The sequence below is a fragment of the Dermacentor andersoni genome, chromosome 7 (assembly GCF_023375885.2).
Source record: "Dermacentor andersoni chromosome 7, qqDerAnde1_hic_scaffold, whole genome shotgun sequence".
NCBI classification, from domain to species: Eukaryota; Metazoa; Arthropoda; class Arachnida; order Ixodida; family Ixodidae; genus Dermacentor; species Dermacentor andersoni.
The window spans coordinates 126,042,263-126,069,956 of record NC_092820.1 but is presented as its reverse complement, the minus strand read 5'-3'; the positions used below and the strand labels follow the sequence as shown (position 1 = coordinate 126,069,956).

General features: G+C 48.4%; 1 protein-coding gene across 2 annotated transcripts in view; it reads left to right on the top strand.

Annotated features, from left to right (window-relative positions):
* Positions 1–1,594: 1,594 nt before the first annotated feature.
* Positions 1,595–27,694, top strand: part of LOC129385626 (uncharacterized) — a 53,737-nt gene continuing 27,637 nt past the window's right edge. Inside the window, exons 1-4 of one of the 2 annotated variants that reach the window (XM_055072451.1) lie at positions 1,595–1,613; positions 10,403–10,521; positions 16,021–16,143; positions 26,341–26,554. In XM_055072451.1, coding sequence (XP_054928426.1) covers positions 10,440–10,521; positions 16,021–16,143; positions 26,341–26,554 — 419 coding nt within the window. In that variant the 5' untranslated portion in view covers positions 1,595–1,613; positions 10,403–10,439. Of the gene's footprint in view, positions 1,614–10,402; positions 10,522–15,843; positions 16,144–26,340; positions 26,555–27,694 lie in introns of those variants that run through there. The other variant, XM_055072450.2, reaches the window with a different exon arrangement.

The window sequence follows — 27,694 nt, the reverse complement described above, 5'->3', positions numbered from 1 at the left end:
CGCATGCATCTGACGCGTCTGGCGTGCCGTCAGCTTGTGGCTAGGTAACGCAAGAAAAATAAGTTGCAGGGTATAAGTATATACACGCAAAACGTTTTAGTTTTACCGGCAAAAAAAATTTTCGAAAAATCCATGAGCCATTCTGTGATTCCACTTCATTCCATGATCGCACCAGCGAAGCTTATCCGATAGGCGTAAAGCTTCGGAAGGCGTGTGGGCACACAAGGGTACACGTAAGCGTTTGTCGCTGAGAAACGTGGAACCGCACTTTTTAGCAGAGTACACGCGTTATAGTCAAATGAGGAACGTTACACTTTACCAGCGCCTCCTTACACCTGGCGCAGACTCGCAAATCCCCAACGTTTGCGCCGGGAAAGCACCACGTCAGCACATCCACCGCCTTCTGCGGTCGCTCTTCCGACCGTATGCCGTTAATTTCCGAAAGGCCGTTATCGAACCATAGACGATCACATACTGGGCAGCTTCATCCCAAGTTACGATCGAGAAAGTCTCTTTGTAACCTTGCGCAGGCACCGTCGATACCCGGCAGCGTGCCCTCGTGGCGTCGACGTCTCTTTGTGGCATGCTCGGCGTCGCGGTATTTGTTCTCGGGTCTCGCTCGTCGCTTACCTACCACATCGCGGGACCACTGTTCCTCTCGGGTCGCCGCGTTTGCACGACGTCGATGGTCGCTCTTCTTGATTACACTGCTCTTCAGGCGTACGGAACACGCCCCTTGTTCGCGTTATCTGGCACACACTACGTCACGCACTACGTCATACATTCACAGAGAGAGAGCTGCGACGGAGCGCCGTTTTAGACATAGGTGGCCGTTAAACCCAACCCCGACGCAAGCGGCGATATGCGTTTGCTTTTGTTGTTGGCTTTTTCACACTCACGTTTTAGGGGAGAGTATTTGCGGAGAGTTATTCTGCGTGGACGCTATAAAATCCCGGGACCCTAGCCATAGACACCCGCGCTGTAAAAATAAACCATTGTCCGTAAGTTCATTTCACATTTTTTTTTTCGATGTTCGCTTCAGCTAACGGATGGGGCGAACATTAGGCGTGACTTGTATTTGGTTTCCAGTTTTCGCCGAGTGTCCTCTCTCGTTGAAATTCTTTCTCAATGGAGCCAGTACGATTCTTGCCTTAGGAGCGGCGGGGATAAAAGGAGCAACTTAGCGGCATTGTTTCGTACATGACATCCTGGAACGCGACTAAGGCCGAGGACACTCGTTCGACGCTACGACACACTACGTCAGCAACGCATCTTTTTCATTCAGTTCTGCAGCCACGGGCAAAGACGTAGGGAGATAATTGTGAGCGCCGATGTTACGGTCTCCAAATCAACAGTATGGAGGATCTTGAGATACAGCAACCATAGGATTGCAAACACGAAGTGTCGCTTGAAGAAAACATGTGAGTGCGTTTCAAATTACTAGCACATCTAAGCATGAAAACTTTGGGTGTAGTGTGAAAGAGCAAAGTGTAGCTTCGAAGCACCGTAGAAATGCCTCCAGCGCTCCCTTTCCATCCAAACATTATGCTGACTTCATTTTATTTGTTTATTCGTTTGTTTCTTTTTTATTTCAGAGATTTCATCCGTGAGTGGTGAGTTATTTTACATAAAACCGTTACATCCTGTCTATGTTTCATTTATTGGCACAATTTTTCGTTCTGTTTTTGCGGGAAGATAACTGGTCGTTGATCGTCCCTGCCCCTCCCTCTCTTCTTTAAAGTTTTGTAAACTTGATTGAATTGCGCAATACACTTTACACACTTTCCCGGAATCAACAAAATTCTCAAAAGCACTCGAACAATTCTAACGGTATGAAACATATATATATATATATATATATATATATATATATATATATATATATATATATATATATAACGGCAACTATGTGAAACAAGGATATTTTTTTTACAATTATTCGTAAAGTCAAAACTATGGACATACAAAACAAGGATGCTGAAGTAATGCGAGCCAAACCACTATCTGATTATGAGGCGCGTTGCAGCGGGAGGCGGCGCATCTATTTTGACCGTGTAGGGGTTTTGACCGTGCACGCACTCAATGCATGGCACACGGCCATTTTTGTGTTTTTTTGTTTTTCTGTCGCAAACATATGCGGTGCCAAGCGAGCTAAAATCATCTTCGCTCTTTTTCAAGGCGCGTCCGAGTAAGTGATACCTTGCTTTTACTTCGTTTACGTTTTCCTGTGGGTACCTTTTCTTTCGTTAATTCCATTGTCGCCCGCACCCAAGCGGTGGCGCAGCATTAAAAAAAAGACAAAAAGTTGCAGTAAGTACTACCGTGCTGCTTCACCACGATGTCACTTTAGCCGAGTTGTGTGTGCATATATCTTACGAACAGCATCTGCTCTTTATATGTGTTTACGTAATTTTACGTAATTTTAGTAATTTTATGCCCCCTGCGCATCGGACACACACACCTAACACAACTTTCTACTGACAAAACAAGACAAACCCTTATTTGAGAAATGTGGAGATGAACTCATTATAAATCACATTTTATTCTCGTGCACACAACTCGAACGGCTAAGGAAAAAATATTTTACTGTATTTTACAATGAGCGCATTCCCTTCCATCCCAGTCTACTTTTAGGAGATAACCCACTTGTAGGAACTTCATCTGTTTTTAGTTTTTTGAAAGACGCAGCGATCCTAAAAGAAATATAATATATCACAGAACTACTAATTCTAAAAATCATTACCCAGTTTTTTCACGCATCTTATGATGCACTTCACCCATTTTCTCAGTCCTGAGAAGAAGGCTGAGGTCTTCATTTGGTTTGTTGGGCTCCTCAGAGTCCTTGTCCGGACAAGGACCTTCGCTGAGGATACCCAATTTTTAAAATAAATTATACCATGTGTTTGGCGCATGATAGCCTTAGTTGCTTATGCGCCATAAAACCCAATACAATACAATACAATACAATACAATACAATACAATACAATACAATACGTGTTTACGTGTTGTTCCCGCGTACTTACCCTTCGTAAAAAAAAAACACAAAAGGACAGCCAGATGCTACTAAGGACAACTAGTAAGCGTAGAGTGAGTACATGTTGCTAATTACATACCTGGAATTAGGCACGAATTCGAAAATCGAATAGGCGCTACTTTATGTTGAATTATCATTATCACAAGTGCAGCGGTGTCTACCTTGTGTTAAAGCGCAGCTGCCAGCTCATCATTAGGTAGGGTCTACACTAAAAGCCTATCCGACTAAAGGAATTCTCAAGGACATATTGCATCAATTTACTTTAGTAGTGATTAGTGGTACATAATGACACACGCAGAACTTTACTCTCCATATGATATATATACGTGTAACGCTGTGAGAGCCAACACACACACACACACACACACACACACACACACACACACACACACACACACACACACACACACACACACACACACACACACACACACACACACACACACACACACACACACACACACACACACACGCGCGCGCACGCACACACGCACACACGCACACACGCACACACACACACACACACACACACATGTATATATATATAGCAGTGGAACGAATCAGTGTAGTTCAAAACATGACCACCATAAGTGTTTCCGGCTCCTGCAAATCGCTTCACTTGATTGCAGGGCACGAAAGAGGCGCCTTAGAGTTTCGAACTTTTCACTTAGAGCCATCGTTGGGGCCGGTACATGGAGACCACCTATCCTGCAGGTTCCTTTCTGAGCGTGCCGTAATGGTAGACGTCATCAACATTACGAATAAGCAATCCGGCACGTGCCATGAAAGAACGGGCCCTAGCAGAAACCAATAGTGCTGTGTCGTTACTGCAACTATTGCATTATAGCTGATAGCTAAAAATTAGTCCTATTTGCACAATTCTAACGCGCACTTTCTTCTAGGTAATATTTACTGCGGCAAACATGAGCATTAGAATCGTGAACGAAGCGAACAATTCAATAGCGACATGTTATTTCGCCATTGGCCTTCAAGATTACTGTAGTCCAAACCAATCCACAGTCGGCGCTATATGGCTTTACATAGATTACGAAAAAGCACCTGATTCAGTACAGATACCAGCAATCATCGAGGTATTGCGTATTGAAGAAGTAGCCAAATCATACGTTAATATCTTATAAATACATGTAAAGGCTTTACAGGTACACTAATTCTCCACAAGCGAGAAATTATTGATGAAGAAAATAGTCAGGCAAGGAGACTCAACCTTTCCAATTCCATTACCTGCGCGCATGGAAGAAGTATTCAAGACGTCAGATTGGGAACGATTAAGAGTGAGAATTAACGGCGAACATCCTGGCAACCTGCGCTTTGCAGATGGTATTCTCTTATTCAGCAATGCTACTGATGACTTGCAACAAATATTTCATAGCTGAGAAAGCCTAAGAGCAGGGTTAAATACTATTATGCAGAAAACAACTGTAGTATTCAATAGCCTTGAAAAAAGAGCATGAATTCGTGATTGGAAGTCAGCCTCCAAAGTCTGTGTAGGAATACGTTTAGAAGTTAATTACTCGCAGCAGATTATGAGAAGGAAGTTCACAGAGGAATCAAATTAGGTCGGACTACATACCGCAGACATACTAAATAATGATTGACCTAATAACGCTATTCTTGCAAGGAGAAAAACACACGCGTTGCATTAAACCAGTGCCAGCATATGGGGCAGAAACTTCGAGGTTAGGGTAGTTTGCGAACAAAAAATAAGCACCGTGCAAACAGCCATGGAGCAAGTGTTAGGCTTATTGTTAAAAAAAAAAGAAAAGACATGAAGAGAGCGATGTGGATCAGAGAGCGAACGGGGTTAGCCGGTGTTCTAGTTGATAGTAAGACCAAGAGAGAAGATATTTTCAAGAGCCGGTTGAGGAAACGCTAAAAATGTACCCGTTTTTATTCGTGCGTCGTTGCCGTAATGGAGATAGGCGTGCGCGCGTGCGCTCTCTCGAACCCGCGCTACGCAATTCAACACTCGTATTTTGGATTGTATTTATTCTTATGTATCTGTAAGTGCACCACCCACTTCTTGGCCCTTCCCGCATTGTCGATACGTGCCCATAGTATGGTAAGTCATCACAATTCAACGTGCGATGATGTCCGAGAGCTAGTTGGCGTTGGCTGCACAGAAGTATCGTGCGACTGTGGGCTAAAAGTTAGGGCATCGGTCTGCTGCACGTGATCTAAGATAAGCCGACCGTTTGTCTTAGCGTTCGGGCACTTGACCCACTGTTTTATTGTTCTGGCGCGAAACCGTCAAATGGCGTATTGATCGAAACCGTCGGCGGCATCTGTAGCAGCGGAGCTACCCATCGGCTCCGACGCCACGTCACGAACGCGCCTCGAGGGAACAGAGCGAGAGAAAGGAAACTGCATGAGGGGAAAGGGCATCGCCACGACGCCACGTCACCCTGGCACTTCGAAGCCAGTGTTGTCCGCACGTTCCTTGTCAAAGCAAGCTTTCGCTTGCGTTAAAATTCGCCTCGATAATCGCTATCCTGAGATGATGTACAAAAAAACTGAATAATTTCGGAAGAATAAACGTTCACAGCAGTGAATTTCGAACCTACATGCTCAGAAGCCGAGTGTTTTACTCACTGGGCTAAACTAACTAACTCTGCTTCATGACATCAAGCTACTTGCACCGAAATTTACATTGCCAAGCCCGGCGTGAGGAAGGCGGTGACGTCAAAATTACCGCGGTTCCCTCGTGAGCGTCATCAATAAATACCATGGGAGTCGGGCAAGGTAGCATGACGTGGCGGATCGAAGTACACCGCCTTTTTTCTATTTAGGAGGCATTGGCCAAGCATCTGAACGCGTTCATTTGCCCGCAAGGAACTAATTACTCGGAGGACCATTCAGTGGGACATTAATGCTTGCGCATTCACAACTCGTAAGAAGTGCTTAGGTGTCATCGTTTTTTTTTTTTTGGGGGGGGGGGGGGGATATGAACTATTCGGAAAAAAAACTCAGCAGCATAACCCAGCCAACCAGCAGCCACGGCCACCAAAATCCGCGAGAGCTCGTAAACGAAGCATCACTTTCAAAATGCGCTTGCGCAGGCGGTGTAATGCATAGAGCAGATAGCCGATGATCTATTAGATTCACACAATGGGTACCGAAGGACAAGAGTTGTAGTCGAGGATGGCAGAGAATCTAGTGGTGCGATAAAACTAAGTAATTTGTAGGCTTAAGGTGGAATCACATTGTGCAAGACAAGTTTAATGGGAGATTGCTCGCAGAGGCCGTCGTCTCCTGCAGTGGACATAAAAATTTGATGACGATGCTCATTAAAGCATAATGTTGTGGTGTGCGACGCTTTCGGATAACTAAAGTAAAAAAAAAATTCTTGAGTCAATCAAACATATAAATTTTTAAAACGAAGACATTATATACCGCATCAGACGCAAATCCGTAGCCGTCTGCGTAATCGAAATATAATACCAAAAATGACCGATGGCGCAACGGTAAAAAATGGCAGCAGATCCCACACCCTTCGGATAACTGGTATTCGACTATGAGATCACCAAGACTCAAGTGGGTTTTAATGGCATACATGGCACGCATGTCGAGATATTTGATGTGATTACCTGTCATTTATGTTGATCGTACACTCTTGCCATACCATGACAATTTTGCTACATACCAAGACGTGGCCGGCTCTTTTATGACCTGCATGACACACATGTCCTCATAATCATGGCAAGGCATAATCATGGCAGCGCAGTCGCTTCCGCGACTGCGCGGCGGCTTCATGGTTCTGGCTGACTGAAGGCGTGGCCCACTGTGTTTTTTGCTTTCGGTACCTATCAAGACGTGCGGCTGTTTCAGGACCTACATGACATGCATGTCATGACCTATCATTTACGTTCATCATACACTCTTGTCATGCTATACCAATTGCGGTGCATACCAAATTAACGAAACGACCATGAGAGCACCAAGTCGTCGGCGGCCCTTTCATGACCCACATTTCATAATCATGTCATGAGCTATGATTTATGTTCGTCATACACTCTTGTCATATTACCCCAGTTTTGGTAAATACCAAGTTTACGAAACGAAAATGAGCGCACCAAGGCGTAGGAGGCTGTTTCGTGACCTACATGACACACGGGTCATGAAATTCATGTGATGACCTATGATTTACGTGCGCCGTACACTGTCGTCATGCTGTACCAGTTTTCGTACCTACTAAGTTAACGAAACGAACATAACAACACTAAGACTAGGCGGCTGTTTCATGCCTTACATGACGCAAATATCATATGTCATGACCGGTTATTCATGTCATGACCGACCAATTATGTTCCTCATACACCCTTGTTATACTATGCCAATTTTGGTACTTACCAAGTTAAATTAACGAGCATGAGAGCATGAAGACGATAGATATGTACTGTCAAAGTGGCAAATGTTCGCCAAGAAACGGTTCGCATTTAAAGCATGTGAAAGAATGCTCGGATGGACGTCATATCTATTAGGAAGGTTGCTTTAAACAAAGTAATTAATTTGAAAATAAAATTTGGTACATTTCGGTCTCGGTGGGAACCGAACGTACCTGGGTCTCTGGGGTGCGACACGAGCTCGCTTCTGCGACTGCGCTGCGGTTCCATGGTTCTGGCTGACTCAAGGTGTGGCCCACTGCTTTCTTCAGTGGGCTCGGGGCGGAGCAGCAATGGGGAAAGAGGTGGCGCCACGTTACGAGCTCATAAATTGAACGCGTTCAGGAATTTCTGACTTTTACAGGTAAGGTGTCGTAAGTGTCTCTGTACATGCTTTTTTAATATAAAAGCTTTTCTTCGGCTGCACTTTAGATTTTACCTAAATGCGCAAGTCTCGAAGGCTCTGGATGGACATTTTTTGCTGTTGCGGAAACCACACAGCGGCTCTCTCTGCATACTATATACCCTGCGAAAGGAGAACACGGACAAGCTTGAAGCCATGACGCAAGAAGTAACGCTATCGTTTTCATTGCCTGGCGACGAACCATTCGATGGGCGCGCAGCAGCCGTACAGCATTCGTCGTCGAGGCCGCCGGCCCCGAGTGACGCCTTCTCGGAGCCCTTCGTCAATCTGCGGTGCCAGCCCCTCTACGCACAACCCAGCATTCCCTAGCGCGCGCGTATGTGGCTGCGTATGGGAAATAGAAAAGGCGTAGTAAGAAATGTCGACGTGAAAGGGAGAGCCGACGTGCATGGTATACTGTATCTAAATGCGCTGAAATTCTGGGACAGAGATTATCCATGGTTGCGCAGCTGTATGATAACTTTTTTTTTCATTATTGGCATTATTTACTTCGTACTTCTACTGTATCTAAATGCGCTGAAATTGTGCATGGTATACTGTATCTAAATCCGCTGAAATTGTGGGACATTGGAGATTATCCAAGGTTGCGCAGCTGCATGATAATTTTTCTTTTATTAACGGCATTGTTTACTTCGTTCCATTATCAGGCGCTAATTCTTTTCCGGACCCGTCGGTTTCCGTTATTCCTGTGTAGTCCTATCATTCCTTTTTCTTTACGCGCTTGTAAGCCAGCGTTGTCTTCTTTAGTATCGACTTTGGTTGACGCGACTTTCTTTCTATGTTCCTGTTTTTGTTTTTCTGGCCAAGAGAGCAGGCGCGCCGATTCCGGTGATCAAGAAGTCTGTGGTGCACAGTAGGTAATTTTCGCCTGCATTGGCGCGTAACGCAAGTACAGGCAATTTTACCCACGGCACGACCGATTCTCGCTCCATGGCTAGCTGAGACCCACATTTTAATAGCTCGACTCTCTGTCGTTCTCTGGAGGAGCGAAGGGACCACTTTTTACGAAGACTTCAGGTATAGGTACCCAAATTTCAGGCAGGATAAACCCGACTGAAGTCGCCTAAGAAGGCCTAGTCTTCAATACACGTCGATGTTTCATAGAAGTATCGATCTTCGCTCTTTTAAACAGTCACTTCGGCAAGCTAAAAGTGGCGAACGCGAAAGCCTGCGCGCTCAAGAGACATTCGTTAAATTGCTTGGCATTTTCATTCGGATGAGTTGTTCCTTATTGTTTTCTCCCACTAAAGGTCGGGGGTTCGATCGCCCGAATAGACGATAATTGAATTACCTGTAGCTCAATTAACGTCACCCTAATAACGTCAAAGTGCATGGGTTCGACTAGCGCCATAGCTAGAGGCTGCAACTCCCAACGAAGGTCGTGGGTTCGAGTGCCTTAAGTAGCTCTGCCTGAATAAATTCGCTTTAACACCAAACGTCATGGCTTCGACTTCCACATAAGCTCGAGGGTTCGACGCCCACGCAAGGTCGTGGGTTCGAGTGCCTGAATGAACTCTGTCATAATTTTGGCTTAGTTTTATATGAACAGCGGCATCGGAGCCATCTGTGGAAGGTAGACGAAGACGCGAGCAGTGGCACGAGCACGTGTCTGCGCGAGATGAGCTCACGCGACTTTCTGCACCGCACGCCGCATTTTCTACCTCGTCGGGGCTATCAGCCACTTAAGGCTTTCGCCTTACTAAGGCATGCGTAGCAGCTCAATGTAGTGCAAGAAAACTTGCATTCTTGTTTCCTTCGTATGTTGCGAAATTCGTTTAGATGTAGCAGGAAGAGGCTGCACCGGCACAATTAAGGATAGAGAAATCGGCCATGTCCTGTCCCTGAGGCCACGTATTTACACATATGAAGCGAAGCTGGTAGTGCTACGTTGATCGAAATTTTCCGCGTCATCGCCATCGTTATCAGAAGAAAAAACCGACCACTGTCACCATCTATATCCGAGTACGTGAAACTGAATGGAGAAAAGATCGAAAAAGTGGAGATGGTCGAAAGGCGAAGAACTAGCAGAGGGTCCACAACCTCATAACGCAAAACCTGTAGCAATGACTCTGTTCTCGACGGAATCGGGCAGTAAAACAATGAACGGTACCTCAGCACAGCCTCCTTTTCCGAGTGTGTGGGTCGATGTGCCTGCTAGTGCTGTCTCTAGCAAGCAGAGTGAACTATCTACAGGATCGGCCCACCCAAGTAGGCACACCAACCCTTCGGATGCAGCAAACTCTTATGGAATCTGGAGTTTCCTGTTACACGAATCGACGGTACAACCGCAGTGAATCGACATGCATTGAGCTAACGTTGTCTAAGAATATCGATAAAATGGTTAAGAATGAACAAGTAAGTGTGTCCTGTAGTTGTCACAAAGCAGAAATTAATGTTCTCGAATAAAAGTATTCTCAACAATTGCAATCCGGAGTGTGCGTGTTTCATTTTGCGATACCCGTTGCCATGGTGCTTAACAACTCGCTCACCAATGACCCTCACATGGATTAGTGTCCGACAATTTCTTTTCTTTTTCCCCGCAGAACTGGTGGCGCTGAGGGAAAGGATGATTCCAAGACGATGTACTATATAATTGGACTTGTGCTCCTGCTGCTTCTGATAGGATTGGTCTATTTTCTTGGATTTTCAGGAAGTTCAGCTGGTGAGTGTAACAGCTTTCTTTCATTTGATCGAAGGGTGGTCGTTAGCCCTTTCAGTTCCAGTTATTACATTCGTGACAGCATGGTTTAGACACCTACAAAAATGCACCAATTGAAATGAAACACAAAAATTATGCAGATCCAGCGCGGACGTTGGAATCTGTGAAGTCAAGCTTTATTGTGGTGAGCCTATTACTCCATGCAAAGATTTATTTCGTCATATTGCAACGTTTCTTCAAGATTACGCAGAATATTATAACCGTGTTAACGCCAGTTAAAACGAAGTTTGAGTGACTTGGTGAACAAGATATGAGTCATGACTAGGGGTGGGCCACCGCATGGGTTGCAATTTCTAACAAAAAAATGCATGCGACAAGCAAATATGAAAACAACACTGCAATGATAGGGAAGATTAGGCTTTTTATTGCGTATGCATATATCTTCTCTTACAAATGATTATGACGTAAAAAGTGCAAATCATGCAATTACTTTCACACACGATTTCGATACTCTCTATTTCGAATTTCGAGCGCTGCCGTTTATATGTATTAAGTTCGCGATGTAATATGGCAAATAATTTTATTCTGAATGCCCGAGAGTGGTCCTTCAGTAGCAGCAGCTGACAAAGCATTGACACCGCTTGCGTCGGCCATTGTTCAGAAAGAAAGGATGAGCACTGGAACGGCTTGCTCGCGTGCAGCGCATTCTCCAGCGGCGTCGGCGCTGCAGGCGAAGTAGCGCATGCGCAGTGTGTCCGAAACTCACGCCAGCGCTTTGTTTCCGTGCCGGCCGCATGCCTAATTCTGGACCGCGCCGGCTCTCCACTTTCCTCCTCACCCTTGACATAGTCTCTTCCGGTTTCCGCCTCATGATTGCGGCGCACCATCCTCTCCTCTTAACTCCTCGCGTTTTTCATCTCCCGCTGCGCTCCGCGTTCGCTTTCATCTTTGGCTGTGCCCGTTCGTGTCGCCGATGAGGCTCACCGCAAAAAGGGCGCTTAAAGTGCAGCCCCGGGTGATTTTTCGAACATGTCAAGGTAATGAAATATTTAGGTTCCCGATATCCCCCCATCACGCGTCTGATAGAATTGTTACGCAAACCGGAAAATAATTTAAATAAGCAAAAAAAAGCGCTATAACGTAACCGAAATCTGACCAAGCACCCCAGCGAATATCTTCGTCTGACATCAGGAGTGTCCCCACGGGGAAAGGTGCTCAAGGCTTGCCGGTCTCGTCCGCTGGCAGCGAAGAGCAGACGCTCGTTGAATCTTGACCGCGCCGGACCTTCGGGTGACAATGTCAGCTACATGAGCTCTTCCGATCTGTCAAATATTGACAGTTATGATTCTGATGAATTTAATAGCCACCAATCGCTGTTCGCATTCGACCCGCCACATCGAGAGTCGGCGCCCATGCGCTACATCTCGTGCTGCAACATGAAGACGAGGGCTAGCCCTAACCACTGATTTTATACGTGCTGCTTGCTATTTTAGGGGCTTTACCCCTTCTCAGGAAGCGCTTCGCATGCTCACTGTAAGATGTGGAGCATGACTCTGCATTTGTATACCGCAAGAACGCCGCTTACAATCCAAAGCACCGAATGGTGCATTTGTTTACATGAGCAGGTACAGCGATCACTCCTCGTTGGGTAGACATAAAAGGCTAGCCGCTCAGCGGTGACATCAATTAATGTCAGAACATATGAAAACAGGCAAATTTTGTGCATGTAAGCACCGTTGCATCACTCTGAATCACACTGATATGAGCGACCACACATCTCCATAAACGGCGAGCGTCAGGCCGTACTACGGGAGCGTTGTTATGCTGCCTACTTATCATTCTTTCTATTCCCTTTATGTACACAAAATGTTCCGTAAAGTGGACATAGATGAGGATTTGAGCGCGTATGATCGTTCATTTAGAGAACGCGTAGTTTTCTCGCCGAGACGCCGATGCCAGTACAGACACCGTTGATAGCTCAATGAGGCGCTTGTTTACGCTGCTGTATCGAGGTGCCCACGCTTGCTGCCCATTTGGCATACGAGAGAAGCAGTGCAACTCAGAAGCTAAATAATGAGTCTGCATGACAATAAGCAAAAATAATCTCACGTTCGTAGTCGCACTTAATTTAGGGATGTGCCCGTGAGGGCGGCGGGCAGCTTTCCGTCGAAAATGGCAACGTACCGCTGTCGATACTGCTCGGTGTCGTCACTTCTCGCTTTCTCTGTGTTCGTTTACGAAACGAGGGATGGTTTAACTTAAATCCGTAGAGTGAAAACTGAACTACAGAAGGAATTTTCTTCATCCTGATGGCTAAATTAGCTTCATGTAAGTCGCTCAGATCCGCCAGCAGTAGACGCATGAACTAAGCGACTGACGTAAAGGCTTAACCTCGGCTGAATGCGATGGGCATCGGCTCAAACTGTGTGCGCTCGGCGAGGGCTGAAGTTCGTGCAGCCTGCGTCTAACGGGAACGCAACTTCTCACGAGAGCAACTTCTCACGCCATGCACCAGGTCACGATCGTCGATTCCTCGACACTCTCCTGACTGTCGTCTGCATAATCCCGGCATGCTCTGCATGGAGCACTCCTGACGTCATACACAACGTGGCTTATAATTAAGGAGAGAGCAGGGTAGGGTGTTCGAGGCAAATATTTAAATTTATTTGTAAAATATCTGTGCAACTCTCAGAACTGCTTTTTTTTGAGGATGTGTCGGAAGAGTTCAGAGGAACGTACCGAGTGAATTTCATCGACACCCGTTAACATCGAAAAATCGCCGGAGTTGCCCTTTATGAACTGCGCTCTAAAGTTCGCCCATACATACAGCAGTGCCGTTTTTAGCAGTTTTCCTGTATCGGACCCAAAACGCCCTAGTATGGAAGGGGTCAACCTTCTTAAAGCTGTGCGCTGAAAATTTGGTACTAAATTTGGTGATTTCGCGTACCATGCCATATAGTTTATGTATTAATTGTGCGCTCCGAGCATAAAGAAGTATTTTAAATTCCAAGGATTTCTTTCCCCAAACCATGATTTGATTAGGCGGCACGCAGTATTGTGGTAATACAGAAAATTTTGTTACCACCCGGGGTTCCTCAAAGTGCACCTAACGACATTTTGACCCCATCGGAAAGCGGCTGCCGCGGCCGCGTTCGAACCCGCGACCTCGAGATCAGCCGCGCAACGCCATTGCCACGGAGCTACTGCAAAGCGTGTCATTACTTTCGCGCTGTTCCTATGAGGAACCAAACAAGTGTTCACACGGCGGTCCTTATGTGCAAAGATTGTGCTTAACCGGGTTCGTGTTAACCGAAGTTCACCGCATAGCCTCAATGGCATTGATTGCACCGGTCAGCAGCTGTACCGTATTGCAGATATTAGAGTGTTTTAGTTTGGCGTTTCTTACGCTCCGCTCAGCAGCTGAGCGGAGCGGAAGCACGAATGCGCATGTGCCCTCCACTTAGCCGCTTCGCTTACAAGCTGACTGAGCGGAGCGGGATGCGCAACGCGTTGGCTAGCGCTGGCGTCGGAAAGGATTGGATTGGATGCAAAAGCAACCTCGCTAGCTATCACATGGCGTTCCCCAAGACGAGGCTTTATTTTCCACTGGATGGAATGGACCAGTGTGATGTGTGGTGCGCGACATAGTGCGGTGATCGCGACGGTCAAGAGCAGACGACACTGAGTGCACGCGCGCCGAGGTGGAAGAAGGAAAACAACGACGACGAAGAGCGTCCGGCACGAGAACGCGCGGCGCAGGAAAGACAACAAAAAGAAAAAAGCAACCAATTAGAAAGTACCACGGGGCGTCGGGCAGCGAATCCGAGAATGCCAAATCGGCCAGACCACAAGAAAAAGCGTGGTGCGCTGGCAGAAGGGGGCGACACGCAAGAGGACACGCAGGGAGACGCCGGGGAGACGCCAGGAGAGTCCCAGGAAACGACGGCAGGAGGAGGTCAACCACCGGAGCGGGCGTTAAAGACGGGCCGTCGGGTTCCGGACCCGAGCCCACCAGGACTTCACCCGCCCGGGGCCTCCTGCCAACCTGTGCCTGTGCGTCGCCCGTCTACCCGAGCGTGCCGTCAGCTCCTCAACGCCGGTGAGCTTCTGCGCCAGTGGGCAGGACGAGAACAGTCGGGCTTCGGGCCCGAGTTCTACGCCAGCTGCCCGGCCAGAACGCCACCCCCGTCTGCCGTGCCGCCTGCTGCCCGAGGCCGGCGTTCGAGCTTCCGCGCCGTGGGCGAGAGGGGAGCAGTCGGGCTACGGGCCCGAGCTGTCTGCCCGGCCAGAACGCCGCCGCCGTCCACTCCTGCCACCCAGCCGCCAGCGTTACCTCGCCTCGCCAGAGCTGGCGCGCTCCCGGCGCCCGGTCGGTCAGCTTACGCCGCGACCTTTGGTGAGACCGGCGCCACTCCTTCTGCCACCTTCTCACCGCGTTGCCGCGTCGAGACTGCGACGCGTCCCCGCGCTCGTGCCCTCGCTAAAGCCCTATGTGTGTTCCTTACCGCAATGTCCGCTTGAGTGTTCATTTTATGCATGCTTTCTGTTTCCTGCTATTTGCTTTTTGCCTCTTTAGTTTGATTAAACGTCTTTGTGTGTGTGCCCAAACCAACGGCTTTGTCCTCAATTGGGTTCTCGGAGGCTCCGCCTAAGGGAACCGTCAAAACATTTGAGTACACGAACCTTTGGCCCCATAAGTGGGTCATCACAACCAGTAACGCATTACAAGCGCAGGTTTAGATAGTTAATGGACAATAAATTATATATACATAAATTTTTCTTTATAAAAGCGATCAATCGATGTTTTTATTTTTTTTTTTTCATTACCCTGAATTTGGCCAGAGGATGCTGCAACCGGGAAAGGTTCGCTGCGCTACGCTGTGGCTTAGCGGGGCAACTCTGAGCGGAGGGCATCGTAAGGAGGCTCAACTAAAACACACTATTAAGACCAATTGGCTCACTCAATTATATCTGTCTGCCTACATTTACGTAAGGGGTGAAGCTGTACATAAATGATAACTGAAGATTGTAGACAAACGAGCACAACTTATTTCAATTACTCTGTTCTCACTACCTGCTTCGTAGAAATTAACCATAGTGTGTCTATTTAACCGGGATGTATTTTGGCATGCTACCGACGTTTTACACTCAATGACAGCTAAAACTTAATAGAGCTTTATTTTTACTTTCATGCGAAACACTAAAAATTTATGATCAACTTAAACTTCTTTTCTGTCAATTCTCACGTCCTGCGGCACGCGCTTCGCTGGCAGCTGATGCACAGATTATGCTTCTGTGCGAGCGCGTGTGTAGTGTTATGTGCGAGCACTATGCAGCGCGTTCGATTCCGGCTGCATATCGACGATGTGATACGTGACAACGGTCATATAATGAATTTCGCACACACGTTATGGAACCCCTGGTGGTTCAAATTACCCGCGGTGGTCCGTGAAACACCGCGCCAATCGATCTACTCTCCTCTTTCGCTTGTTTCAATTTCAGTGGAGCCAACCGGCGGGGAGGCCGAAGGCGGCAGTGCCGGCAACACCGGTGGCAGCGTTGGCGGCGGTTCTGGCCCCCCCTCACGTCCCGCCCCACCTCCGACCACGAAAGCAGCGTCACCAGGTCAGAGCGCACGTTCTAACACTCTCCAACGTTGCAATGTATGGACACTTAATGTGAAAATGAGAGCTTCTATGCGTTAAGGCAATCGTCTGATAAGTCCCTCTTGGCAGATGCGACCCGCAAAGAAGACACGTGCTCAAACCCCGTTTTAGCATGCGACGACGACTAGCGACGAAATAGGCCGTCGGGCGACCGGATCGCTCGTTGCCGTCGCGTGATCGCTCGGTTTCTCGCCCACAAGGTGCTCGAGCGACTAGCCAGTGGGACGCCGGTGGACCTACTGCGGGCTTCCTTCACGTCATCACTCTTCCGTGTATTGGGGTGGAGCATGTATTCTTCTCGTTAGACACAGCTCGGTGTGTTTTGGGTGCCCGTCACTGTAACTACAGACGAAATACGAACACCGTTGCTGCTTTCATGTCTTGCGTGCAGGGTTGAAAATGTACTAGGCTTTTTTCACTGAAAGTGTGATTATAATGTTATTACCTAAACTGACCTACAACAAATTCTTGTGGGGCTCATCCTTTAAGTGCAACGAAAGGCTGGAGATTCTGCCGTGATAACGCGGACAACGTCGGGTGAAGTTCCTTATAAAAAAATTTTCGATGGCTGGTCCAAATCGTTTTTATGCACTCTCATACTGGGGTGCAATAATATATATTGGCAAATTACGCCATGTTGTCGTATTCATCACCTTGTCAGCTCTGGTTGGCCCAGAAGGTTGCTACTCTGCTCTGATTGGCTCGCCTGCCCCATTTATTCCTCCTCTTTACTTGTGACCTCACACACTACCCTTCTATTCTCCGAAGCCATGACGTAACCGACGGACGTCGCCGGGTTTCCTTTCGCATGATCGTTCTAATGCGAACGCAAGAAAATATGAGATTGTACTCAGAACATAGGTGCTCCAACGCAAGCATTTCTTCAGTCGACACCATTGGCTCACAACACTGGACCGTGCTAAGAAATTTTTTATCATAGAGGGTAATCTTCGCACAGCCGGTTCTGGTGCACTTCAGAAGATAGATACATTGGGCTAGATAATAGTTCCCTGTAAAGGAATGACGACGTGAAAGCAGGACGCAGGAAAAGGGAACAGCACCTGTCCTCATCCCTTGTTTCCTTGTCCCATGACGTGCTTTCGTACTGTTACCGTAGTTCGGAAATCAGTTGCTCACGATAGCGAATGGCATACGGAAAAGGTCGTGGCAGCCAGTGCCAATAGCCCATGGCGTTTGAAAAGGAGTTGTTTACTTGCGGGCCCTGTTTCCTTGTCGTGGTTTGCCCTCAAGGCAATCTTTTCTTCTGCTTAGTCTTCGCTTGGCATAATTGGAAAAAGCAACTAGCACAAGGAAATCACGTACACTACAACTGAAATGAGGTATATTCACACTAAACTTTTTTACGCCCTTATACGTGTAGAAAGAGCCCTTCGCTTGTCCCAAGCAATTCGCGGGCACACAAATTGGCAGATGACAGAGGGCAACTTATGCATGGCGCCCTTTGTTGCCTTCTGCGAGGCCCGAAGGTCTTCAGATAACGATCCAATGAAATGCGCATTAAGAAGTAATAATTGTCGAATTAAACGAATCTACAAGTTACGGGTTTGTTGTAAAGGGCCCCTTCTCGTCCTTCGCTTTTCTTCGAAGGCGTCTTGTTTGTCCGTTTCGAATTTATGATTGTTGTAGCGGGTGACAGAGTGACGGAGACGACCGAAGAGCAACGTACCACACTGCTTTATTTCAGGGACAGCAAACTTTAAATATAGGCTGCTTGCCGATGACGTAACATAACAGAACGAATCATGTTTGACACGTGTGGCACAGCACTTCATATCACTTCTCCCTTTCTTTTAAAACTGCAGTCTTCGCACGGGTCTTCGTTGTCGGGTAGACCTCCGTAAGACCGGCGGACTTGGGGGACAGAGAGCCTGTTCGGCTGGGATGGACGTTGGAGGTGTTGTCGAAGTTGCCAGGCTGCACCGGCCTTCTGGCGTTGACGTGGGCCGATTCTTGTTGACCGAGCTGGGTTGAAGTGAGTCAGGAGCCTCCGCTTTTGGGGTCACGGGTGACACAGGCACGCGACGAAAAGTTTGGTCGAAGTGACGCCTGGCTAGGCCATCTGGAGTGTCGACCGTTACCAGTCGTGAACCCCCTGTACTCTTGACGATGCCTGGACGCCAACGCTTCCCTTGGCCAAAGTTGCGCACCCGCACCTGGTCGCCGGACTGGAATCTGGGAGGCTGCGAGTGACTTCGAGGTGGAGAAGGGATGCAAGTATCCAAGCGCGAACGAATTTGGTAGTTCAGCAGCACCTCCGAAGGAGACTTGCCGCATGGTAGTGGGGTACGTCGATAGCCTAGCAGCACTCGCGCTAGTGTTGTTTCGATATCGTTCACCATCGAGTGCTTAAGAAGGCCGTGCTTTATTGTGCGGACCACGCGCTCTGCCAGACCATTAGATTGTGGGTGGTGCGGCGCACTACGTAGATCAGTTGTGTTATTGACAGTCATGAACTGGGAGAACTGCTGACTTGCAAAATGAGGCCCGTTATCTGATACAACTGTTTGCGGCAAGCCAAAACAAGCAAACAATTCTCGAAGCCACGCGATTGGGACTTCTGTGGTCGCCGACCAGACGAGAAGTGCCTCGATCCATTTAGTATGCGAGTCGACGACTATCAACAGCATGCGTCCCTCTATTGGTCCGGCATAATCAATGCGAAGCCTTGACCATTTGGTTCCCGTTCCTGGCCAACAGATAGGAACCTGTCGACGAGGCATTGGCTGAGCTTGTACACATGAGATGCACGAACGTGCAAGGCTTTCAATCTCACCATCCAACCCTAGCCACCAGAACAGCGTCCGAGCCAGTATTTTCATGGCAGATGCACCCTGGGGTGACCGATGTAGCTCAGAGAGCATGGAGACTCGCGCTTTGCGGGGTACGACGATGCGATGACCCCAGTAGAGCAGGCCTTGTACGCTTGACAGCTCCAGTCTTCTGCAAAAATAAGGTTGAAGGTAATTGTGACACGGTGACAAGCGTTTAGGCCATCCATTCAGTACAAAGTGCTGCACAACCCTAAGGTTTTCATCTCCGTTCGTCAGCGGCCGTATGGCATCCGCTAGCACGAACGAGCTATCAAGGGTCTCTGAAGACAGCACGTATTCTGGTAAGGTGCCCGATCGACATGCATCTGTTATCGGCACGGGCAAGCGGCTGAGTGCGTCCGCGTTGGCGTTTTCCTTGCCAGCCTTGTACTCTATGCGGTAGCTATATTGGCTTATAAACAGAGCCCATCGCTGAATACGTGCCGACGCCATTGGTGGAACAGGTCGATCTTCTCGTAGAAGTCCCACCAGTGGTTGGTGGTCCGTGACCAATACAACCTCGCGGCCCAGCAGGTAGTCTCGAAACTTTGTTACTCCGAATACCAGTGCGAGCGCTTCCCTCTCGAGCTGAGAATAATTCTTTTCGGCGTGTGTTAACGTGCGTGAACGGAAGGCAATGGCCTTATCCAATGTCCCAAATCAGTGCGAGATTACGGCACCTAAACCCGAAGGTGGCGCATTGCATTCCAAGCGCACTGGTTGGTTGGGATCAAAATACGTCAGAACAGGCGAACTCAGAAGTGTTTGTTTAGCCTCGAGATATGAATTTTCCTGCGCCGTTCCCCAGTGCCATTTATGCTCTTCTTCAAGCAGAAGATAAAACGGGGCCAGCATCGTTCACATGTGTGGCAAGAACCGGTGATAGTAAGTCAACAGACCCAAAAACTAGCGCAGTTCGCTCACATTCGTAGGCCATGGCGAGTTGCGTATTGCTGCTAGGTTCTTGTCAAGCGGATGCAAACCGTCTTTGTCAATGCTATGGCCCAGGTAGACGATTTAGTCTTTGCGAAAATGGCATTTTTCGGCCTTCAGCTTGATACCATTTTCTTGAAGCCTGCGCAAAACGTCCCGAAGCACTGAGCCATTACCGTCTTGACGTTCCGCTATCAATACATCGTCCAAATACACCTGCACGGCTGGAAGACCGACCAGGACCGTTTCCACGCGCCGCTGAAAAATCGCGGGAGCCGACGCAACTCCAAACGGAAGACGGTTATAGCAGAACAACCCCTTGTCAGTGTTTATCACTGCCAACTTCCACGCCTCCTCATCCAAAGGGAGTTAGTTGGTTATATGCATCCTTAAGGCCTAGTGTTGTGAAAAATGATCCCCCACGTAGTAACGCGAAAATGTCTTCAATGTTTGGTAAAGGGTACTGCTCAATTATGCATGTAGCATTGATTGTGGTTTTGAAATCGCCGCAGATGCGAAAGGATCCGTCTTTCTTCAGTACTGGTACGATTGGCGCCGCCCACTCAGAATGTGCTATGGGCGATAATATGCCTTGCTCTACTAAACGGTCCAGCTCAGTTTCCACATTTTCACGAAGAGCATAAGGGATTGACCGCGCCTTGTGGAACTTTGGTTGGGCGCCTTCTCGAATGTGGAATTTCACAAGCGGCAGCTGAATGTATCCAAGTCCTGGCTCAAAAAGGGCAGAAAACTCGGTCCTGAGGCCGTCGGGATCTGCTGACGTCGACTGAACCAAAGCGAGAAACCCGGACGGCAAAAGCGAGAACGCTTGGATTAAGTCTCTCCCGCAAAGGCTGGGACCCGAACAGCCTATAACTATCAGTGCGGCAGGTACAGTCTTCCCCGCAAAATGGGCTTCAAGGTGCAGTTCACCGACAATGAGTAGCTTGCCGAAGTAACAGCTGAGCGTGTGTTTGCATTTCGATAAGCGTGGTCAACTCAGACGGTGCTCTAGATACACCTCCTGCAGAATGATAGAAAACGGTGATCCCGGGTCAATAATCATGTTCAAGGGCACGCCACCCGAGCGGATAACTCTGCGGAATGCCTGGAGCAAACATTTCTTTTCCTGTGATTCCTGCAATGTGAAGACTGACAAAATATCGCCTTGCTCCGTTTCGGATACAGCGCTCTCATAATGAACTGCGTTATCGACGCCACCGCGCCTACGACCAGCCCGGAGCCCCGATTGGGAGCGGCATTTTCTTGCGAAATGACCAGTCTTCCGACAGTGAAAACACTGCTCCTTCTTGTGCGGACAGTCGCTTGCTTCGTGATCGTAGTTTCCGCAGCGTGCGCACTCAGTATGGCTTTGCTTATCTTTGGTGAAGGTCTGATATCCCATCCTCGTCGCCACTGTTGTAGGGGGCGGCAGAGTGACGGAGACGACCCAAGAGCAACGTACCACCCTGCTTTGTTTCAGTGTCAGCAAACTTTATATACAGGCAGCTTGCCTATGACGTAACATAAGAGAACGAATCATGTTTGACACGTGTGGCACAGCACTTCATATCAACGATAACCTAATTATTGCTGAGTTTCACTACGTTCTCAATCTTCCTACAACCGTGGCTTTCTAAGAAAAATGAAACATAGGAACGTTAGGCTTTAGGCTGGTCGAAAATGCGCACTGAAGTCTGGTTTTCTCCTTTGTTAGTTTTCAGGAATCTCGAACACGGGCTGCAGGTTAGGGTGAACGATGAACTTGGCAGTTCTCGTAGTTAGTTAAGTGCTCTCTGTTAGTTGTGCCTTGGGCTTCGTGTGGTTTATTACCACAAGGTACCACCTGGCAGACCTCGGAACGATCGGCGAAACAAAGCAGAGGCACGGGGTCAACCGGTCTATTCAGGGTTCTTGAATACTGCATCCCTATTGACACCTCCTGTGGCGGCGGATGGGCTGTTATGACCAACCTGTCAAGTGTGAGAGCCATTCGTGCATTCGTTTCCACGACAAGATGACTTGCCTCGTCCTAAAAAAGGCTGCTACGATATGCCTGGACATCGACGTGTCAAGTGCGAGAAGCGGTCAAACGGGCCTCTCCACGTCGACATAGTTGCCCTCTACTCCGAAACAGCGTCACCCCTTTGATTCCCCTAGCTGGCACGTAGAGAAGGACGAAGAAAAGACATACCGAAGGGCAGGAACACGTCGCCGACAGAACCTGATAAAAGCACTAATACTTCCACGAGCTCCCCAAGAAGACAGCGACGACCACTAGACCGCAAAGGATTATTTAAGGCTGTCCTGGCCCCCGCGTTAATCAGAACCGCTCTAGACTCGGATAAGAGTAACAACCATGTACGAATGAAGTGAATACAATTTTTCCACCTTTTTTTTTTCATCATAACGATGCCCGGCTTCGTCATCGTTTCCCGATTCTCGGGGATGAAGACCCACCTGGTATCCGCCGCTAAACAAGACCCTAGTCGACATGCTTGCAACGTACGTCACCGTCGAGTGGAAGACGTGGGATGCCATCCTGCCACCTGTGAACTTCATTTTTACTATGGCGTTGAAAGAAACAAAGCAGATCACTCTGTTCAAGTTGGTTGACGGCATGAACTCGACGGCGGCTGTCGACGCCATTCTGCTACATGTCACCGAGGAAGAGAATCCAGACGTCGTCGCCTATCTCCAGCGCACCGAAGGAGCCCAACCACTCGTCCGAATGTCCATCAAGAACCAGCGGAGGACCGACAGCCGACAATACAATTTTGGACGAGGCGACGGGGAATATACCAGTCCGCCGGCCGTGTTCGGGTTTGGACCCCGATACGCCGACGAGGACATAGCGAGAAACTGTTACGACGCTATTTCAGACCTTTCAATATAATCCTACCTATCGGCGCACTGGACTATGACGTCGTACCCGACGGCACTTCACCATCACAGCGGTGCTGCGCATGACCTGAAGTCGTCCACGTGGTGCGTCTTAACCCTTTCTATGCCCGTTCACGAACTTAAGGTCGTTGTTTCTTTGCTGCAGTTCTTTCTTTAACATACGATGCTTTGTTTTCACTTTCGTGCTTATTGCAGTGTCGGAACGGTGTTTCTTAAGAGGATGGTATTGAAACGTTTGCTTGTTTATCTTTCTCCGATCACTGGTGTTGAACAGCTAACAAATGTTACACGTTATCGCTCAGTGCATGAAGCGCCTGCATGAGTTAGAACTTAGGCGAATACTGTCGTTCGTTCTACATGCTGTGTATGTCTTCGCTGAACTTTGTATTATCAGATTCCATGCGCTACACCAATTGTGTGGTAGTTTCTGGAAACCACACGGGCACCAGCGATTACACTACCACATGCTAGAACCTTCGACGCGCGATGTATGAAAGCCGACGTGCTTGACCTGCTGATCAGATCTAGAGCATCGCCGACTGTGCTCGCCGCTATATCGTTGGGCTTCGAGTGCCACTAGCATTTGTGGACACAAGTTTGCCGAGTAAAAAGTTAGTTTCGTAATTCACAGTTTTGCTACGGTGTTTGTGACGGTCACTGCAACGCGACAATAGACAATTGGGCCTCCGCAGCAGCTCTGTGTGTGCAACAAACTCGCGGAGGTGTTAATGCGCATGTGCAGTACGCAGGAGCACGCACGGTGTGTTACGTGCGCCCGCAGCTTTGCAAAAGCTGCGTAGCGTCCGCTGCGGGCTCAGGGTCCTTTGTGGGACATTCTCGCGTGTCCACGAGAGCACATTTTTTTTATATTGCTCTTGCCGATGATACCACTCCGGCTTGTGGTTTGACTTCGTGGCAGCTGAGAGTGGCTACACAGTTTCAGAAGGGCATATGGCAGCGCTGAGTAGCACACTACTGGTTCTTGCGCGCGCAAATGAGCAATCCCCTTATCACCTTTTGCGTCTGGCCAACTATTGCCGTATCATGGGCTCACGCTTCGCTAAGCGCGCACTACCTCGCGTGCTGCGTACGTGCGCGGTTGCGGACGCCCAAATAAAACTGTCTAATATCTTTTACGCCCGCTGCGGTAGTTTAGTGGCGGTGGCGTTGCGCTGCCGAGCACAAGGTCGGGGGTTCGACCCCGGCCACGGAGGTCGTATTTCAATCGAGGCTCAAAGCAATGACTATCGTGCACTTAAGTTTAGGGTCAACTTACAGAGCCGACACTGGTCAAAATTGATCTGGAGCCCGCCCACTATGGCGTCCCTCATGATGACATTGTCGCTTTGGCACGTAAAACCCCAAAATTCAATATTCGTTAACATATCTTGTGATCTGCAACCACAGAAATTTTCCGTGAGCAGCTTGAATTTTCTAACGCGAACCTGATCTTCGCCAACAATGTAAAGGAGGCTTCACTTAGGGCTAATTGACTTAGCATGGTTCGGGTAAATGCACCCGAAGTTTTTTACGAAAGCCAAGAAATGGAGACAAGGATGGACGTTTCCGCAATTATGTAACAATTTCAAAGCAGTTAACAGAACGAACCCCCAGCACTTCTTGGACCAGGGCTGCTGAGTTTTGCTGTATTGCGGAGTAGCTCGCAAAAAGGAAACTGGAAGATTGCGTATGATGGTGAGAGTGAACCTTTCTCTCCCAGCACAGCAGTGCGATTCTAACCACATGGCCACAACCTCACAAATGTTTCACTTGTGCGAACCTCAACTAGCTATTTGAGATGATCGCCACGTGTTGTCATATTGCTTAGCAGGGGAACGCGAGACCACGTGTGCGCTCCCCTGAGCAGATGACAAGGGGCGTCGTTTGGACAGTTTGGAAAAAACTGCTGGTTCTCCCGTAATCGTGAGTAGATGTAAGCATCTAATGGCTACCGGGAAAGCAGACTGGTCGGAGATGGTACTAACCACAGTCTTAAACTAGCTGCAGTGCATGTTCGCAAAGACACACTCCTCCACACCACACCACACTATACCGCGCACGTGTCCATACGGGCTCTCCCCTGACAGCAGAAGAAGCCCGGCTGAAGGCGGCACGACAGGCAGCAAAAGGCGCCAGGGAGAGCGCACTGCTAAGGTAGAAGAAAATCGCCTGACGGAGGCGCCACGCGGCGTGTCGCCATCACTCGAGGACAGGCAAAACCTGCGCCGCGGTACTCGCAGACCACTGGCGTTCAAAAGAGCGCAGGCAACTCTAGCTCTGTTTTAAAGCGAAGCTTTATTTGCCTCTACCTTCGACTTTCTCCCTGCTGCTGCTGCTACTGTGGCTACTGCTGCCAGACACAACTCGACGGGGGGTGGGGGGTCACACTGTGCGCGTACACGACAGGAGCGAGTCAGAGAGGAAAGGCGACGCTAGAAACTCGTTTTCACCCCACCGCGTCGAATGTGCACAATGCCCTCTGGAGCTCCCTGGCCGTCGCCATATTAGGCTCTAGACAGGTGTAATTATCTGGGACCCTCAGAAGCATTCAAGAAACTACAGCTCTTCCCTTTCTACTAAGTTCGAGTCCAGAGGGGACGTCGATAGTACTGCAGGGCAGTAGAGGCAGATAGAACTTTAAAGGCAGTTCCCGTACAAGGGAGGGGGGTAGGTGACGTGAGAAGGCAAGCAAACCATACTACTGTACGACAGCGGTGGCGGGGAAATTGGATAAGCCTAAGTTCATGTTACGGCACAATCGGTGCCGTATCGGGAACTACGTGCGCAGAGCGTGCGGAAGCAGAGCCGCATTAATTAAAGCGCACCGCAGAGTCTAGGCGACGCCACGTGAGCGATTGACCGTCAAATAAACACTTCTGTTACCGCCGCATTAGCCTTGCGGCTATGGCATTGCTAGAGGCTGTGAATTTGCTCCCAACAATGGCAGCCGCATTTCGACGGCAGCGAAATAGAAAATGCACGTGCACTTAGATTTCGGGACACGTTAAAGAGCATCACGGTGTCAAAATTAATTCGGAGTCTGCCACTACGGCGTACCTCATAATCCGATTGTGGTGTTGCCAAGTACAGCCCAATTATCAAATTCAAGTTTAATACTTCTGCCACAATGCGATGTGCCGTGTGAGGCAATGGCTATGTTCACCCCTCTCAGAGGTTATGAAATATGGTGCCCGATAACGCCTCAAGCAAACACCTCTCGCTGTGTGTTCTGCGTACTACGCAGAAAAACAGCAGCGGTTCCCGCAAGGTAACGTTTAACATCAACTCACCACTCTCATGCCAGACTAAACGTTGAAGAAATTAAGCTTTAGCCGTCAACACCACACTTGTTATCATCAGTCAAAGCATCCAGCATGGAATGCTTCGTTTACACCGATTCTAACAGTGCGTGGAGTCTGCATATTTGTTTTTATTTTTGCTATAGGAAACTGCTGAACAGACTTCCCTGCCACTTTCTTCTTTTGTAGCCACAGTGCTGGTGTGTACGTTCGGCAAGAGAGGCGTGCTGGAAAGGCAGGTGCCGGAGGACGGTTTATGCGACAGCGTGTTTTACATGCACATCTACTACGACAGCCGTCGAGACAAAATAAAGCCTTTGTACGGCTTGACAGCGTATAAAGTTTTAGCCAACGCAGCGAAAGCCTACAACACCACGACGTTCGGGGCCTCCATGTTCACAGAGTAAGTTTCGCCGCCATCGTTTGTAGGGTTTCTTGCAGGGTCTATACCAGTTCTGTTGAGTGACTTGAAGCAAGTTTCAGACGTATAGGTGCACAGTCGTATTCAATATGATATTCAATATTCAATACGACACCGGTGAACCCAGCGGACTGGGCTCTACGACTTCATGGCGATACATACGTACGTGATGTTCTAAAAGACAGTTGTAATCACTGCAGCTTATTAAAGTAACCTTTATAATGTCGGCACTCGCGTGCCATATTGGAGCCCTTTCGACCACAGCAGGACTGGGCAAAGATACTTTAGAATTGTGCCGTGATATGATGCAAGATGCTAGGGCGACATTAATTGGAGAAACAGATATAAGATACTGCCTCAATTATTGTATCTGATACGATACTTTTGTATCTTCACGTGCTTTAGTACATTCGCGAATGTCTTAATATCTTTCTATATAACGTAGCAGCAAACGCGCATGAACAAAAGTATTGCCGGTCTCCTCACCGCCTGCACTTTCCCTCGTCACGCGCCTTGGCAGTTTGTTTTCTCGGCGAGGCGCGCATAGTGCTACTGAATTAGGCGCCTCGGTACCGCTATACCGCCGGTATACCGGTACCACCTCGGCAGGTATACCGCCTCGGTATACCTGCCGCTTGCACTTTTGTCGGGCACTCGGCATTGATGGCGTCTCGTCTATGCCTCTTGGCGCAGTATCCTAGACCTTGTTAGGCGGGTCAGAGGTGAAACTGATTCGTTCTTTTTTTTTCGCCGCGTGTGTTGTAGCGAGCGAATGAAAGGCTTGCAATGGTTTGAAGTGAAGCGAACAATAATTTACGCCACATGGGCGCGACTCTCTCGAAGAGCAACCGCTAGCTCTTCCATTTGTGTCAGTAGGTCCTATGTAAGCAGCGTTAACAGAATCGCTGGTACGCACTCACACCGACCCTACATGTAGCGTGGTCAGCACATAGTTTAGATACGAGTTCACGCTTTTAATAGTTAATTAGACATTGGTTGCCTAATTTTTCCTTCCCCTGTGCCGAGTAGCAGGCTTGAGCACGCTAGCTCAGAATGACCTCTCTGCGTTCTTTGAAATAAATTCGCTTTTTAAGTGTTCTTTTAAGTCTTCTTCTTAAAGCC